General features: G+C 36.0%; 1 protein-coding gene across 2 annotated transcripts in view; it reads left to right on the top strand.

Moving 5' to 3' along the window:
- RNaseZ (ribonuclease Z) overlaps nt 1–16,544 on the top strand; it is a 336,200-nt gene that overhangs the window by 90,763 nt on the left and 228,893 nt on the right. The window contains exon 6 of one of the 2 annotated variants that reach the window (XM_090407252.1): nt 16,029–16,217. The exons of the other annotated variant lie outside the window; for it this stretch is intronic. Within the exon in view, the coding sequence (XP_090263378.1) occupies nt 16,029–16,217 (189 nt within the window). The remainder of the gene's footprint in view (nt 1–16,028; nt 16,218–16,544) is intronic. 2 annotated transcript variants of the gene reach the window in all.

Genomic DNA, 16,544 nt, shown 5'->3' with positions numbered 1-16,544 from the left:
AAGACAAAAATGTTCCTGGTCTGGGGATTCCCTTATTCAGGTAATATTCACTAATTTCATGTTAAATCGTCTTTGGTGTGCTAGTATTGGTAAGTGGTGATATTATTTGATCTATTCTCTGTTAAAAAATTTAACCCTGAGATGGATAAGTGGCTGATAAAAATTAAAACCGGCAAACAATAAGAAGCAGAAACAGACTCAAAAAAAAAGGACAGTATTTCATATTTTACCAGCACAGTCCGCATTGTCTTCAGAACCAAACGGTAAGAGGCAAAAAATGTAATATATGCATTTTATTTTTGCAATATTCGCTGTGTATGTTTTGTATTGAATATAAATACAATAAATATTATAATAATATATCTCTCTATTACGATTTTTTTTCGAGAGGGGCCGTGAAATATTATAATTTTTGCAAAGAGGGCCCTGACATTCAGAAGTTTGGGAAGCACTGGTCTAAGGTATTTTGTACCGTACCAATCCACCTATATCTTGGTCTTCCTCTGGGTCGTTCTCTGCAAAAGTATAACATCGACAGAGAACACTTGTTTTACTAATCTTTCCTCTCCCATTCTGTTTAAGTGACCATATCACCTAAGATTAGCTCTGCTAATGCATTCCTGAATGCTGACAATGTCAAGTTCTTTCCTAATATCCTCATTTTTAATATGATATTGCCATTGATGCCATCTGTTCACGCCTCTAATCTTTCTCAGGACTCTCATATCTGTGGTCAAGTGTTTTACTTCTGACCCAGCTCTCAGATCCATAAGTTAAAACTGGTTTGAACAATGTCTTGTATGCAGCTAATTTAGTGTTCCGACTCATTTCCCTCTTATTCCATATGAATTTATTCAATTGACTTCCTACTATACCAGCTTTGTTGATTCAGTTGTATATTTCCATATTTAATTTACCATCTTCACTAAAAATCGTGCCTAAGTAGCTAAATTGTTTTACTTGTTCCACAGGTTTTCCTTTCACAACGCAGTTGACATTTTCAATGATTCTACCTATTTTCATTGTCTTTGTCTTTTTATTGCTGACCTTCATGCCATATTTATTACAACAGTTATTCAATTTAGTCAGGGAATCTTGCAAACTTGTAGCAGATTTATTTACAAGTATAACATCTTCTGCATAAAGCAAAGAGCTGACATTAACATCTCTAATTTTGATATCATGTTCAATACCACTTTCCTTCATAATGTGATCCATATGAATAATGAATAACAGGGGGGATAATGTTCATCCTTGTCTCACACCAGATTTAAAATTAAACCATCTTCCTGCTTTCTTCAATTCTAATTGCTGACTTATAACTCAAATAAAGACTAAGTATTGCTTGATATAATGCCCCATTGACACCATATAACTCTAGCGTATTGAATAGCTTCTCTCTTGGCACCTTGTCATATGCCTTTTCCAAATTGATAAAACTTAAATACAGATCTTTGTTATATTCCCATGCTTTCTCCACTATTTGTCGTAAAGTGAAGATCTGATCCTGACAGCCTCTATTTGACCTGAATCCAGCTTGTTCTATACCAAGCTTTTGTTCCACAATTCTTCTCAACCATTTCTCAAGTATACTTGCATATATCTTACCAGGAACACTCAGTAGGGAAATACCTCCGTAATTCTTACATTGTTTTATTTCCCTTTTTATATATGGGTACTATAAGAGCTCTACTCCAATCATCGGGAATTCGTCCCTCTGTCCAGGCATTCTGAACTATGCAGTGCAGCCACTGTAAGACTTTTATACCACTATACTTAAGCATTTCTGGTCGAATATCATCTACTCCTGCTGCCTTTCCACATTTCAAGCCTTTGATGGTTTTTTCTACTTCAAGTATAGATATGTATTCTTGACTGTATGCCTGTTGAGTGTTTTTTACCACTGTGCTATCACTGCTTGTTTCATTTAGCAATTTTTTGAAGTAATTACTCCATACTTCAAGTATATAATTTTCTCCAGTTTTCATGTGACCTTTATCATCTCTTTCCTCCATTTCTAAGCTTCTTCAACAACCTCCAGAATATCTTGCTACTTCTTGATATTTATTATTTGCTATGTTCTTGCCAAAGTCATCTCATGACTGACTTTTGTTTAGCTAGTTTTACAGTGTTTAGCTTTCTTACATTTGTCTCTGTATTCTCTTAAGAGCACGAGTTAACTTACTTGCCAGGAATGTTTGATAATGTTTCTTTCACTGCCTCTTTATCTCTTTGTGTCCTCCTTGGAATTCTGATTTTTCTATCCTTGTAGACAACCTCACCAGATGCTTCTCTGGCTGAATCAATCAGGGTTTTCTTCAAGGCTTGCCACTGAATCTACAAGGTTTGGTTTCTATTCTCAAATTCTTTCATTTTTTCTTGAATAGTCTTTGTGTATTTTAGTCTACAGTTCACATCTGAGAGCTGCTCAACTTTTATTCGCTTTAAAACTTTCTTACATGTTTTCAATTTTAATATGAAATTCAATTTTATTCTTCTCAAGACTAAATGGTGATCAAATCCTCTGTACACTCTGGTGTACTGCACCAGTGAGAAAACATCACTATCAACAATAACATAGTCAATGAGACTATGCTATTTTATTCCTTGCCTCTTCTCTCCATGTGAATTTGTGCACATTTTTATTATTATTACTACTATTATTTCACATCTCCAGGGAGTCCAGAGACTTGTTGGAGGGCACCTACTCTGTCTCCACCACTCAATCAACTAAATGACTGCAACTGCACCAATGCATCTACTGACAACCACCACCACTGGTATTTCCACATTATTATGTTCGAACATGGTGTTAGTAATAACCAGTCCATGTCCTGAGCAGAAATCCAACAGGTATTTGCCATTATTATTAGCTTTGCTCTTTTCTCCAAATTTTCCTAAAATATTTTTCTGTCTGACAATCATTTTGTACTCTGTTATTTAGATCCCCAACAAGGACCAACTTTTTCTTTTTTCATTGTGTCAGTAGCTTTCTCTAGAGCCTCAAAAAATTCCTCCACTTCTACCTTAGTAGAACCTTCTGTAGGACCATAGGCATAAATAAGTCTCATTATCCAGTTCCCCATTCTGATATTTGCCCACATCACTCTACTTGAGACTGCCTGCCATTCAAGAAGATTAGCTTCGTATTTAATGTTGAACACTATGGCTACTCCTTCTTTTCCTTGACTGTCATTGCCTGAATATAGCATTTTGTATTTATTGCTCAGAAAGATCTCACCAGTTTTTGTGTTTTTTGTTTCAGTCTCCTCTATTATGTCGATCTGGTACTTATCTAATCATCCTTACCAAATTAGTGATCTTACATGAAAGGATCATCAGTAGCTAAAACTAATAGTCATGAAATAGTACAGCCAAAAGTGTTCTAGAAAAAGTGGAAATTAGAAAAATAGAAAGCATGAAAAGCCTTATCTGAGACCTCTGAGGGAACTTATTTATGGAACATCAAATGATGACTTCTAGTACAGGGCAAACAAAATTCATGGATTTGTCGTGCCATCTCATGTTAGTAAAGGAAAAATATATAAAGAAAATCTTTTACAGTGATCCAAAGTTCTCACAGTAAAAATACCACCTACATGGAAAAAAAAACAAAAAAAATTCCAATTAAGCATAAAACATAGTCACAAAATGGCAAGCAATTGTGTAAAAAAAACTGGAAGGGAAAATTTACAACAATCAGAATACACAGCTGCTCCTTCACAAATTGATGACCACCCCAAATTCATCTAAAATCCAGAGGATAAAGACTTAACAACAATTCCTCATAGCAAGTCATCTTTCTTCTGCATCCATCCATCTATTCATTGAATATCAACAGATGCTGTATGGTCACTCAGATGATCCATGATGAGTGTATTACTCATCACTCAGATGATCCATAATTAGTGTGGCTCATCTGAGATGATCTCAGATGAGCCACACTAATTCATGCCAGGTGGTCCTACTGTGTGCTTTTTTTGAAGGCTTCCTCTGAAGATCAATCACTTCAGACACACCATCCATCTCATTGATTCCTACCCCTTCCTCTTTTTCCAGTAACTTTACCTTCTATTACTGTTTTGAGAATTCCTCCTTCCATCCTTTCAATGTGTCCAAAGTATTTCAACTTTCTTCTGTCAATATCCTTAAGGAACCTAAAAGTTCTGCCAATTCTTTCTAGCATCCATCTGTTTGTCTGCTTTTCAGAAACAGTCTTCTGTAACACCACATCTCAAAAGCAGCTATCCTCTTCCTATCAGACTTATTTAGGTTTCATAATATAATTAGTTTAATCCTTTTTCCAAGTGTGAGCAAACAAAGTTTGTGCCTGAAAGTATCTTCAGGACTGGGGTAAGGTTGTACCACCTTACCCCAGTCCTGAAGATACTTTCAGGCGCAAACTTTGTTTGCTCATACTTGGAAAAAGGATTAAACTAATTATATTATACTCTAACCAAGTGAAAAATAAACTTTCAAAATCTTTCTCTAAATCCAGAGTAATTTATTAAAAAAAGGGTGGCACACCATTTGGCAACTCCTATAGGTAGAAATGACCTGCTAATGCTTCTGCCTGGTATCTCCACTTGGGCCTGGCTCCCACTGAAGACCTCAATAAAGGTCGAAACTAGTCTGGGTAGTGGCCCTTCCCTTAATGCATAACATTAGACATATCCGCAAGGAGATGTGTTTTGCATTATAGGAGATGCTGAGATAGGAGTGTTGGTAGCTTACTCCACCTTTGCAACGAGTTGCCCTGGTGTTGTACCACCTTACCCCAGTCCTGAAGATACTTTCAGGTGCAAACTTTGTTTGCTCACACTTGGAAAAAGGATTAAACTAATTATATTATACTCTAACCAAGTGAAAAATAAACTTTCAACAAAAAAAAAAAAAAAAAAATTTAGGTTCCAAGTCCCACATCCATAAGTCACCATTGGAAAAACAGTTGCCACAATCCTCAATTTTGTTCCTGAATTGAGGATCCATTCTTCTAGATTTTAGACAAGTCTCTCGCTGTTGTTTTAGCCATTCTTTATCATCTTTTGATGTCTTCTGAACAGCAATTCTTCACATCTATAATGGATCCCAGGTTCTCAAACTTGCCAACTTCCTTAATTCTTTGTCGATTAAGGTACACTTGTTTCTCAGGTGCTTCCCTGTCTGTATTTTCTTTGAGAACCATAATCTTTGTATTGCCATGCCTGACTGATGTACTCTGTTCTTACTGATCTCGTTAACTTTGTCAAGAATTTTTCAATTTACCACCTATCCTAAATTCCTGTCTTAAGCTCATTGAATGCTACATGCGTAATGTCCTCAGCATAGATACTAAACAGACGAAAAGAAAGTAGGCATCCTTTCATAACTCCCTTTCTAACAAGCCAATCAGTTATCCAACACTAGTTCTTATCATGGCTTCTTGCTCACTGTACAAGTTAGCTGTCAACCTGATAGTATGTTGAGAAAAACCCATTATTTTCATTACTTCCCACATTTTCACATACTGAACACAGCCAAAAGTTTTAGAGGTAGTCTATGAAACACTTTACCATAGGTAGTCTAATTTTTTATACTTTTCTATGATCTGCCTAAGGCAAAGGATCTGTTCTCTGGTACTCTTGCCTTTCCTAAAAAACTGTTTGTTCCTCAGGGATCTCTGCCTCAACTTTTGCCTCAATCCTATTTAGAGTGGTCTTTAATAAAATCTTGCTTGCATGAGAGATTAAACTAGTAGTTCTATAGCTCTTGTTATCCTTCATATCTTCTTTCTTATTGTGGTGGTATGAAACTGATTCCTTCCAAACGGCCGTGATCCTGGCTCCCTTCTCTGTCATTTGTTAAATGTATGAGGATTCTACAGCCTATTCAAACAGGAAATTATATGGAAACCAAAAGCTGTCAAAACATCAGATTGCATTCTCCCATATTTCTCCAGATGTAAAAGTATTTATTTATTTAGTGTATGGCATAATAAAGACACATGCTATCAAAATATATAAATACATATTTGTGCAGACAATAAAAATGAAACAAGTAGTTTTGCATATAGAAATATCAGGTAAAAAAGTGACTAAAATTTTAAGTCTAGTTGAACTAGCCATTCAAAAGCTGAAGGATCTGCCTCAAAAAAGTCCAGGTTACCAGGGTAGGCTCTTATGCTGCAGTCCTCCACAATAGGCCAGATGGTTTATGACTCCACAGTCACATTGGGGTGTAGGTGATCTTCCCCACTTGTGTAAGCTGTCTGTGCAGATATCATGTCCTGTGCGTATCCTGTTTAAGCTTTTCCATAGATGACATGGAAGCTCAATTCCTTTCAGATTTTGATTGGGAAGGATATACTTTTTTAAGTCTGGTGGCAGTTTTCTTTCCAAATTTCTAGCCATTTTGAATTAATGTTGAAATTGCTATTTACTAGTTCTTCAGCCAGTATTAGTGGAGGCCATCTGTATTTAAGGCGATTTATACTTATATGTGGGAGGTCTTCATGTATTGGTAACAGGGGATTGCTGTTTATTTTTTTGTACTCTTTTACTAGAGCATCTGCCTGTGCAGGTTCAATGGTGCAGTATTGCAGAAAGTTGGAAGCCAGTAGAGGAGGAGTGGATTTGACACAACCTGTTATTGTCTTCATCGCTGCATTTATTTGCGTGTTGATTTTCTTGATATGAGGACTGTTTAGCCATACTTATGAACAATATTCTGCAGATTAGACTCCTGTATGGAGCATTGCAGTGTAATAGCAGAAGAATTCCATGTAGAACCACACAGTTTTTGTATGATGTTATTATGGGTTCTGATCTTTAAAGAGATATTCTCCAGATGTCTTTTGAAAGATAGTGTTGTATCCAAGGTAACACCCAGATATTTAGGGAAATCTTAGTGTCTCAGCATTGTGTTGTTAAAGCTGATCTGAAGTTTCCTATTTTCAAATTTGGTGTTTAGGTGAAAAGAGCTAATCTCGGTCTTATTGAGGTTTAGTGTTAGTCTCCATTTATGAAAGTATTCCCCAATGGTTCTAAGGTCATTTGTGAGAATATCTTCAGTTACTTTGCTGTTCGTATGTTGGGTGGCGACAGCTATATCATCAGCATAAGCAAATTTTCTTGACTTAGTTATCAGTAGATTAGATGTATATAAATTGAATAAAATTGGTGCTAATACTGAGCCCTGTGGGAGCCCATTGTTCAGCTTTCTCATTTTGTTTCTCGGTACCACATGAAAGAACCTGTCAGAAAGCATACTACCAATAAGTCGTATGATGGATTGGCATGGTATGACTTGTATAGCATCCCCTCTTTCTATACTGTGTCATATGCAGCAGTAAGGTCAACAAACACTACAGAAGTTTTCAAACATCTCTGAAAGTCTGCTTCGATATGGGTAGTAAGGCTTAGTGCAGTCCGACCACAGAAGGGAGAGCTCTCGTTGGCAGACTGCCAAGAAGAGTCAAGTCATGTTGAAGGGGAGAAAGAAATAAGGCAATGAATGAATTGGTCAACACATGCGAAATCACGTGCATTATAGGTAAAATTTTCCAACTGTTATACAAAGAAAATAGTTACCTTTAAAAACTACAATGATCATAAAAGAGAAGTTAATTTTCTGACGTGTAATAATAAACAACTCATCCCACAATACAGTGGGATGAGTTGTTTATTATTAAGTTGAATGGCTAGTTCAACTAGACTTAAAATTTTAGTCACTTTTTTACCTGATATTTCTATATGTAAACTACCCTATTATCGGAATGGATTCTCCTTCTGTTGAGATGCACAGAAGTGTCGAAAGGTCTCGTATCTGTGGGCATACTATACTTGGTCCGTACAACTACGTTGAGTCCTAAAGCCTTTCTCAACATGGATAACTTCAGATATTTTTGGCCTAATTCTGTTAAGGAGGAGTCTCTCGAGGAGCTTATAACAGCAATTGACGAGTGCAATTGGGAGATAGCTCTCTGCTTGATCTTGAGGCCTGTTGGGTTTTAATATGACTATTATTTTGGTTCTCTTAAAGACTGTTGGAAGGTTTCCTATCTTTAAAATGTGAAAAAAGAATCTTGTTAGCCATTGACGGACATTTTTTTTCTCCACAGTTAACTAAGAATTCAGGACGAATACCATCTAAGCCTGATGTTTTGCCTGTTTTTCACCTTCTTTAAGGCCTCAGTTATTTCGTCTGTGGTAAAATCTTTTGAAAATTGGGAACTATCAGCTGCACTTTGTCATAAGTTTTGAGTGATCTTTTAACCTCCCATGCATGTTGTTGATCTCGAGGGCTCTAGACAGCGAGGCTGTTCGACAGGCAGTGTGATCTAGGGTCATGAAAGGATTTTTACGAGTAATTGGGTTACTTCTGCCTAACTTCTTTAATAGGCTCCATGCTTTTCTACTTGATTTTTTAAAGTCTTAAGTCCTCTGTAGTTTTTATCCATGTTTTTCTGCGCTCGTTATCAAGCTTCTGGAGTAATTTGCCAGCTATGTCACAGTTGCCAGATTCTAAATAGACTTGGTTTAGCTCTTCACAGTCTTTATTCCAGCCAGATATGTATTCCTTTCGGAAATCCCTTGGAATATACTTCTTCGCTGTTGGTATGACTGCTCCAATGAATCTGTTTTAGTTTTCACTCACAGGTGTTATCCATCTTACTATTTTATCCAGTTCTTGAGAAAAATCAAGGTTCAAATAAAGGTTCCGTCGTTGTTTGCATCAAATATTAAGTTAAGATTGTTTTGCTCAGCCCAGTTTTTAATTCTTCACCATTTTATTCATTATTATTGTAATTTCACATGGTGTGATGGCTGTTAAAATCTCCTATGTAAATAGTAGGATGTGGAAATATGGGAATTACTTCAGGTGGCCATTCTACCAGGGAAGGCTTATAGATGTTAACCACTATGGGATCTTCAATTTTGGCTATGATAGTGTGTATATTCTGATTAATATGGGCTGATATTAAGTTCGCATTCTCTATATTATTGCATACGTAAGTTGCACAGCCATGATCTTGGTGATTTGTAGCTCTTAGTATATCATACCCTGCAGTTTTTCCCTCTAGATTTCAATTGTTGTTCATTATCTGTGTGCATCTCTTGAATAACAGCTATGTCTATGTGGTGTGACTATTAAATAAGGAGACAAGGTGTGCTATGAATCGTGTACTCATAGCAGTGGGATGCGCTTGTGCCATGAATGATTTTGAAGGTTCTAGAAGCAGTTGAAATTGCATTGTTTGCTGTCGCTTGTAGTTAGTTTCTAGGCAATTATAAAAGAAACACGTGTGAAGTCGCTTTGCTGGAATAATGTCTAACATTAAACTCTAGCAGTGCATTCATCTCAAATTCCTTGTGAAATTGAAGAAATCACCAGCTGAGTGTTTGAAACTATTCCTGGAGGTGTACACTGATAATGTAATGTCACGTGTGCGAATGTTTGAATAGCACAAATGCTTTGTTGAAGTTCGAGAAAACATTGAAGATGATGAACAACTAGGTTGCCCTGTCATGGCAGCAACCAAACAAAACATTGCAAAAATTAATGAAATTGTTCGCAACAATCGCCAATTAAGCATTCGGATGATACAGACATGGTGCACATTGATAAGGAGACTGTACAACAAATTTTGCATGAGCAATGGAACATGAACAGGAGCAGAATGTTTGAATGGCACAAATGCTTTGTTGAAGTTCGAGAAAACGTTGAAGATGACGAACAACCAGGTTGCCCTGTCACGGCAGCAACCAAACAAAACATTGCAAAAATTAAGGAAATTGTTCGCAACAATTGCCGATTAAGCATGCGGATGATACAGACATGGTGTGCATTGATAAGGAGACTGTACGACAAATTTTGCATGAGCAATTGAACATGAACAAGTCTGTGCCGAAACGGTTCCCAAAAACTTGTGTCAGGAGCGAAAGACGTCTGGGAACAAATTTGCACTGACATCATGGAATGGCTGACAACGGAGCCGGACTTGCAAGAGAAGATCATCGCATGTGATGAGACATGGATTTTGCAGTACGATCCAGAAACAAAGAGACAATCGATGCACTGGAAAACTCCCACGTCACCAAGAATGAGCAAGTCAAAACTGAAGGCAATGCTGATCGTTTTTATTTTAATATCAATGGCATGGTAACGGTTGAATGAGCACCAGAGGGTCAGACAGTTAACCAAAACATTATTACCTTGAGGTTCTGGCCAAGCTGAGAGAACGAGTGAGGAAGAAAGAAGAGACCCGATCTGTGGAAGAACAATGCTTGGATTCTCCATCAGGACAACACTCCAGCCCACAGTGCACTGTCTGTAAAGCGGTATCTGGCTGATAAGAAGATCCCAGTGTTGGACCATCCACCTTACTCGCTGGACTTAGCTCCATGCAACTTTTACCTTTTTCTAAAGTTGAAATCTGCATTGAAGGGCACCTATTTTCAGTCAGTCGATGAGGTAAAGGAGAAAACAGCAGCACTACTGAAGCAGATAATACCTGATGACTTGCAGCACTGCTTCCAACAATGGAAAATTCGTATGCAACAGTGTATAGATACACTAGTGGCCAAAATTGTGGAAACCTTTTGGAAAAAATGTATTTTTGAGGTTTGATGGCTCATAATAACACCACTTTTATTTGGTGTAATACCATAAAATTATATATCAGTGGAAAGATAATTTAATCAAGAATAATGCAACAAAGTTTGTTCAATTATCTGTATTCTATGAAAAGTTATAGCCAAATAACCAGAAAAAAGAAGCACAACTTGCTTAGGTTGATATGAACTAGCTTTCTTTCATTTGAATGTAGCCAATGAGCATAGGTGTTTAGAGAGCCAGTCAGGTGTCATCGTGTTTTGGCAATGAGTCAGTAAGGTCACAGTAGGATTCAGCTATTGATGTCATGTATTGGAGCTGAGAGGAGGACATTTGTCAGTGTGTTATGTGATTGCTATCGAGTTGGTTGTTTTTTTTTTTTGTGTTCTTTCATTTAGTTAGCTTGTAAAATATAATAAAATTAAAGAAATACTGCAAAGAGTTGACTGGTCACCCAGAAAGCGATGTAAAATAGTACTATTAAGTGAACAAGGCTACAGTTATGAAGAAATTAGAAGAAAAATTGGTGGAAACTTAACCAAAGGTGGTATTTCTAAATTTTTGAAGAGGTATGAGGAAACTCAGTCACTACAAAACGAGACTGGTAAAGGCAGGAGAAGAAAATCATCTGGGTGTATACAAGATGAAATGACGCAATACAATATGAAGTTGAGTGCAAGGACAGTTCGCCGCAGACTGCAGGAATTTGCTCTAAATGCTAGAATTCCATGAAAAAATCCATTTTTATCTCTCAAACAAAGGTTAAAAAGATTAAACTGGGCTAAAACCCATGTTAACTGGACAGCGGAACAATGGGATAGTGTTATTTGGAGTGATAAGACCAAAATCTCCCTGTTTGGTAGTGATGGCATAAAATACTTAAGGAGAAGAATTGGAGATTTGCATCCTGATTGCATTACACCTACCGTGTAACACCCACTTAGTGTTATGATATGGGGTTGTATGACATCAAAAGGTGTGGGCAGAATTTCCATGATTAATGAGAATATAAATTCCCCAAAATACATAAATGCAATACTTGAGCCCAAATTGAAGCCTTCTGCATGTGATCTTTTCCAAGATAATGAAGCATTTATATTTCAATAGGATTCAGCTCCATGTCATGTTGCTGTTGTGTGCAAAAAGTGGTTTCAAGATAATCATGTTCCACTGTTGGAATGGCCCCTGGGAATAGCCCAGACCTTAACCATTCGAAAATCTATGGAGCCGACTAAAGAAACTGTTAGTCAGAGGCAACCCACCAATAAAATCCAATTAATAGAAGCAATAATTCGATCTTGGTTTCACATTATAACAGCTGCAGAACTAAAAAACTTGGTTCACTCAATGGGAAGGCATTGTAAGGCTGTAATTAACGCTAAAGGTTACTCAACTAAGTATTAACTCACATTGTGAGAATTTTTGTATGTCTCATTTTTTTTGTGTGTTTCACTTTTCTTCTTTATAACTGCTGTTCTAATAAAAAAAATCCTTCATAAAAGTTATTGCATTACATTCTTGATTAAATTATCTTTTCATTGATATATATATATATAATTTTATGGTATTACTCCAAAAAAAGGTGGTGTTATGAGCCATCAAACTTCAGAAATACACTTTTTACAAAAGGTTTCCATAATTTTGGCCACTAGTGTAGAGGAGGGGAATATGTTGAAGGGGATAACAATTAAGTTGCACAATTGTAATAATAAATCACAATTTTGCAAAGTCTTGTTATTTAATAGCCACACCTCGTTTATCATTTTCTCGAAGGATTTTTGAGGGATATTGACTTTTAGCAAAGCTGATTCCTTCAATGTTGAGTTGGCAAATTCGGAAATTAACACCCAGTTTTCTTTTCTTGTGGTCCTGAAAAGGACCATTTGGTAATTGTATAGCTTGTGATTTCATGTGTGTCTGCCAGGAGATTGTTAAGATAGGTCTGCCTGCCAGCAATTGCTCTAGCTCATTTAGCATTACCCAGGGTGCACCACATGGAGGCGAGCTAGAAATACATCCCAATGTAAGGATAAAAACCTTAACTGACAGATATTGGTCCCTATTTTAATGCAAAATTAAAATTTTTCTTGACAATGCCCAATTAGCAGGCATATAGTATCTACCTGAAGTTACTATAGAGCCTATAAACAATGCAAAACATGGAAATCTCCAAGACCCAGACACTCTGTGTACAGAATTTTACTTCAAGGCCTGGGATTTTATTCTTTCTATTCTTGTTGCACACTTTAGCGTCTTTCTCTGTACAGGTCACATCCAAAGTGAATTTGTTGCCAGTACACCATTCTGATTTCAAAAACCAATAAAGATACCTTAATTAACAACAGAGGTTTCTTTATCTACATGATGTTTTATAATAAGAGGCTCAAAATAAAAATGTAGTATATAACCAAAAAAAGCACTCTGCTGTGCCAGTTCTAGACCATTTCGTAGAATATCGTCGTCATCGTCTGAGCAATTCAGGTATAGGGATTTTATGTCCTGTTCCTGCTCTGTAGATGAAGTTGGTCTTTCCATCTTAGTCTTGGATGTCCGTGGTCTCTTTTTCCTGTAGATTTATATTTATATGCTAGTTTGGGAATCCTATTATTATTTATCCTTTCTATGTGGTGTAGCCAATTTTGCTGATATTCTTGTATGATGCTCTTTGTATCTAATTGTTCTCTTATTTCTGTGTTTTTCTTTTTATCTAATCTAGTGAGTCTTAGGAGAGGTCTTAGAAACTTCATCTGTGCTGCTTCCAATCTTTGTCTGTTTCTTTGTTTTAGAATCCAGGTTTCACTTCCAAATTTGAGTGATGGTTAGAGGCCATATTATGTAATCTTAATGGAATTTCTTTAGTCATTTGTTTTCCAAAATTTCTTTTAATTATGCCATTCATTCTGTTGTAAATTTGTAGTCTTGTTTCCAAGTGTGAATCAGTGTTGTATTGCAAGGTTATGTTTTCCATGTATTTGAATTCTGTAACTTGTTCTATTATTTTATTGTTAAGCATAATTTTGACATTTTGAATGGTGTTCAAAATGTCAAACGGAGGGAGTGGGTCTTTGGGTGACTTTGAGTAAGCATTTTATTTTTGCACGAGGTTTAAAAGTTGTATTTCTGTAGTATTCTGTTTATTTTATCTGATGTCCCTTTAATGTATGGAATGGTTATAGTTTTATTGTAGTCTAATTTATCTTTGCGATTTAGTGAGGTCTTGTAGAGAATTTTGTTGCTAGTGGTTTGGCTGTAACCATTTTTTAGGAAAGTATTGCTGATAACTTTAAATTCATCTTTAAGCGCTTGTTCATTGGAGCATATCTTCAAAGCCCTGTTTTTTAGAGTATTAATGGCAACTAGTTTTTGTGTTGGGTGGTAGTAGGAGTTTATGTGTATATATTGGCCAGTATGTGTCGGTTTTCGGTAAATTAAGACGCTCTTTGTGCATGTATTCGTTCTGGTTATTTTGTGTGGCAAAATGCTTTCTACCTACAAAAAGAAGGCACAGCCATGGGCTCGCCATTATCTCCCCCCATTGCTAATTTTTATATGGCTCTAGATTCGTTGACGATGGTTTCGCTATCTGGCCCCATGGCCACCAGACATTAGACACCTTCCTCTGCCACACCTAAACAAACAACACAAATGCATACAGTTCACAGTTGAGATTGAAAAGCAGAACACACTTCCGTTTCTTGATACACTTGTCACACGTCTTCCCTTGGACAGTCTTTCCTTCACTGTTTACCGGAAACCGACAAATATTGGCCATTATATATGTACAAACTCCTACCACCCAACATGAAAACTAGGTATCATTAATACTCTAAAAAACAGGACTTTGAAGATATGCTCCAATGACAAGTGGTTAAAGACAAATTTAAAGTTATTAGTAATACTTTCCTAAAAAACGGTTACAGCCGGAACGATCATATATAGACCTGGCCTTTTGCCTAAAATTAATAATAGAGAAAAGACGAGAATACAATTTAGAAACACATATTGCATTTATTGACTTTGAAAAAGCATTTGACAAAGTTAAAAGAAACATATTATTTAACATATTAAAAGAAAGACAAATACCAAATAATATCCTAAAAACTATCACAAGTATATATGAAAATAATCAAATACAAATAAGATTAAATTACGAGGTATCATATACGAGAGAGATAAACCAAGGGGTCCGACAGGGATGCCCCCTCTCAGCAACTCTTTTTAATATCTCCTTAAATGAAATAATAATAAAATGGAATAAAAATTTCCATCGAGGTATTAAACTTTCTCCTACAGTAAACTTAAACACTCTCCTCTTTGCCGACGACCAAATAATAATTACAAATTCTGAAGATAACTTACAGAAAGCTATTTTAGATCTAAATGAGATATCCAAAGATTATGGTATGATAATATCAACAGAAAAATAAAAAACTATGGCCTTTAAAGGACAAGATCCAGCAAGAACTTAAATAGTAATAGCTAACAAGATCTTAGAACAGGTGAATTCATTTACGGTGAATATGTGAACGATCACATATGAAAAATTGCAAAATATTTAAAAATAACAGGTGTAATTAACTCTATATTTAAACCAAACCTAGTTCAAACACTAAAAGTATACAATACATTAGCCCTACCAGTCTTAATGTATGGAAGCGAAATCTGGACAATAAAACAAAAAGACAAACAAAGATTAACAACAGCAGAAATGAAGTTTATGAGAAAAACTGCAAAGTATACCCTATTTGATCACAAAAGAAATGAAGAAATTATGAAAGAATTAAACCAAGAACCAGTAATAGAAAAAATTAAAAAATATAAACATAAATGGATGGAACACGTTCAATGAATGAAAACAGAAAGATTACCAAAACAAGCCTTAAAGTACAAGCCATTAGGAAAGAGAAAACCAGACATCCTCTTAAATGATTCAATGATGACTTCTAAGGCCGGAACAGGCCATGCTAGTCCTAAATCCTTGATATGCATGATGATGATGATTTTACTGTAGTTACACAAGTTAAACATAACTTGCATTTGAAAATGGGGGTGGGGGGTTTAAAAGGTTTGAATTAATATTTCGTACTCTGTTTTTCTTCTTCTTCTCTTCTCAACCTATTAGTTGGTGGGTAATAACGCTACTTTACTAGGGAATAATTAATAAAGTGGTTTTCCATTGCTTTCCTTGTCCAACAGTTCTTTGCATCCTAAACATGATTCAAATCTAGGTCTTTCCAACCAAAGGGCTTTGCTTATACTGTCTAAGCTACGGAGGCTTCATTCTCTTTATATCCAGGCATGTTATAATACATTTATTTTGCATGATTGTTAGTCAACTTGATATATGTATATATATATATATGAGAGAGAGAGAGAGAGAGAGAATCAATCTATCTATCTTACTTGCTTAATTTGTTCATGTATATATTTATTAGCAAAACAAGATCATACAAGTGGACCATTTGTAGACGACTGCATGGAAGTGCATTATGTTTCTTTACATAGCAGTGTACAAGCAGTAAAAGAAGTGCAGAATTCACTAGAAAATAATAGTTGTTCCTTAACCAAGAAAAATAGCAGTGACACTGATAATAGTGATGAGGAAATTCCTAGGTTAGAACGTGGTATGTAACCTCCCAGTGATTAATTACATTAATTAATTGATATATCATTCATAATTTAAATGCCAAATGTTTATGTTTGCAATATGAACATGTTTCATTTCCTTCTTTGTTAATGCAAAAGCACTAATTGGATGATCTCGTCTTTTGCATATTAGGAAAATAACCTGTTGCAACCAAGTTGCCTGGTTTGCTGAGTGGATGGCATCATGCCTACCCTCAAACCAATAGGCTGCGGGCCTGAATCCTGCTACAGAATAGACGTTTGTGAATGTCTTGGTGTTAAATGTATTTCACTGATCATTGTGAGACCAACACCCTACTTCCTGG

This window comes from Typopeltis vanoorti, chromosome 17 (assembly GCF_054136105.1).
Source record: "Typopeltis vanoorti isolate ZY-2024b chromosome 17, IOZ_Tvanoo_1.0, whole genome shotgun sequence".
Lineage (NCBI taxonomy): Eukaryota > Metazoa > Arthropoda > Arachnida > Uropygi > Thelyphonidae > Typopeltis > Typopeltis vanoorti.
This window is presented reverse-complemented; position numbering and strand designations above follow the sequence as displayed.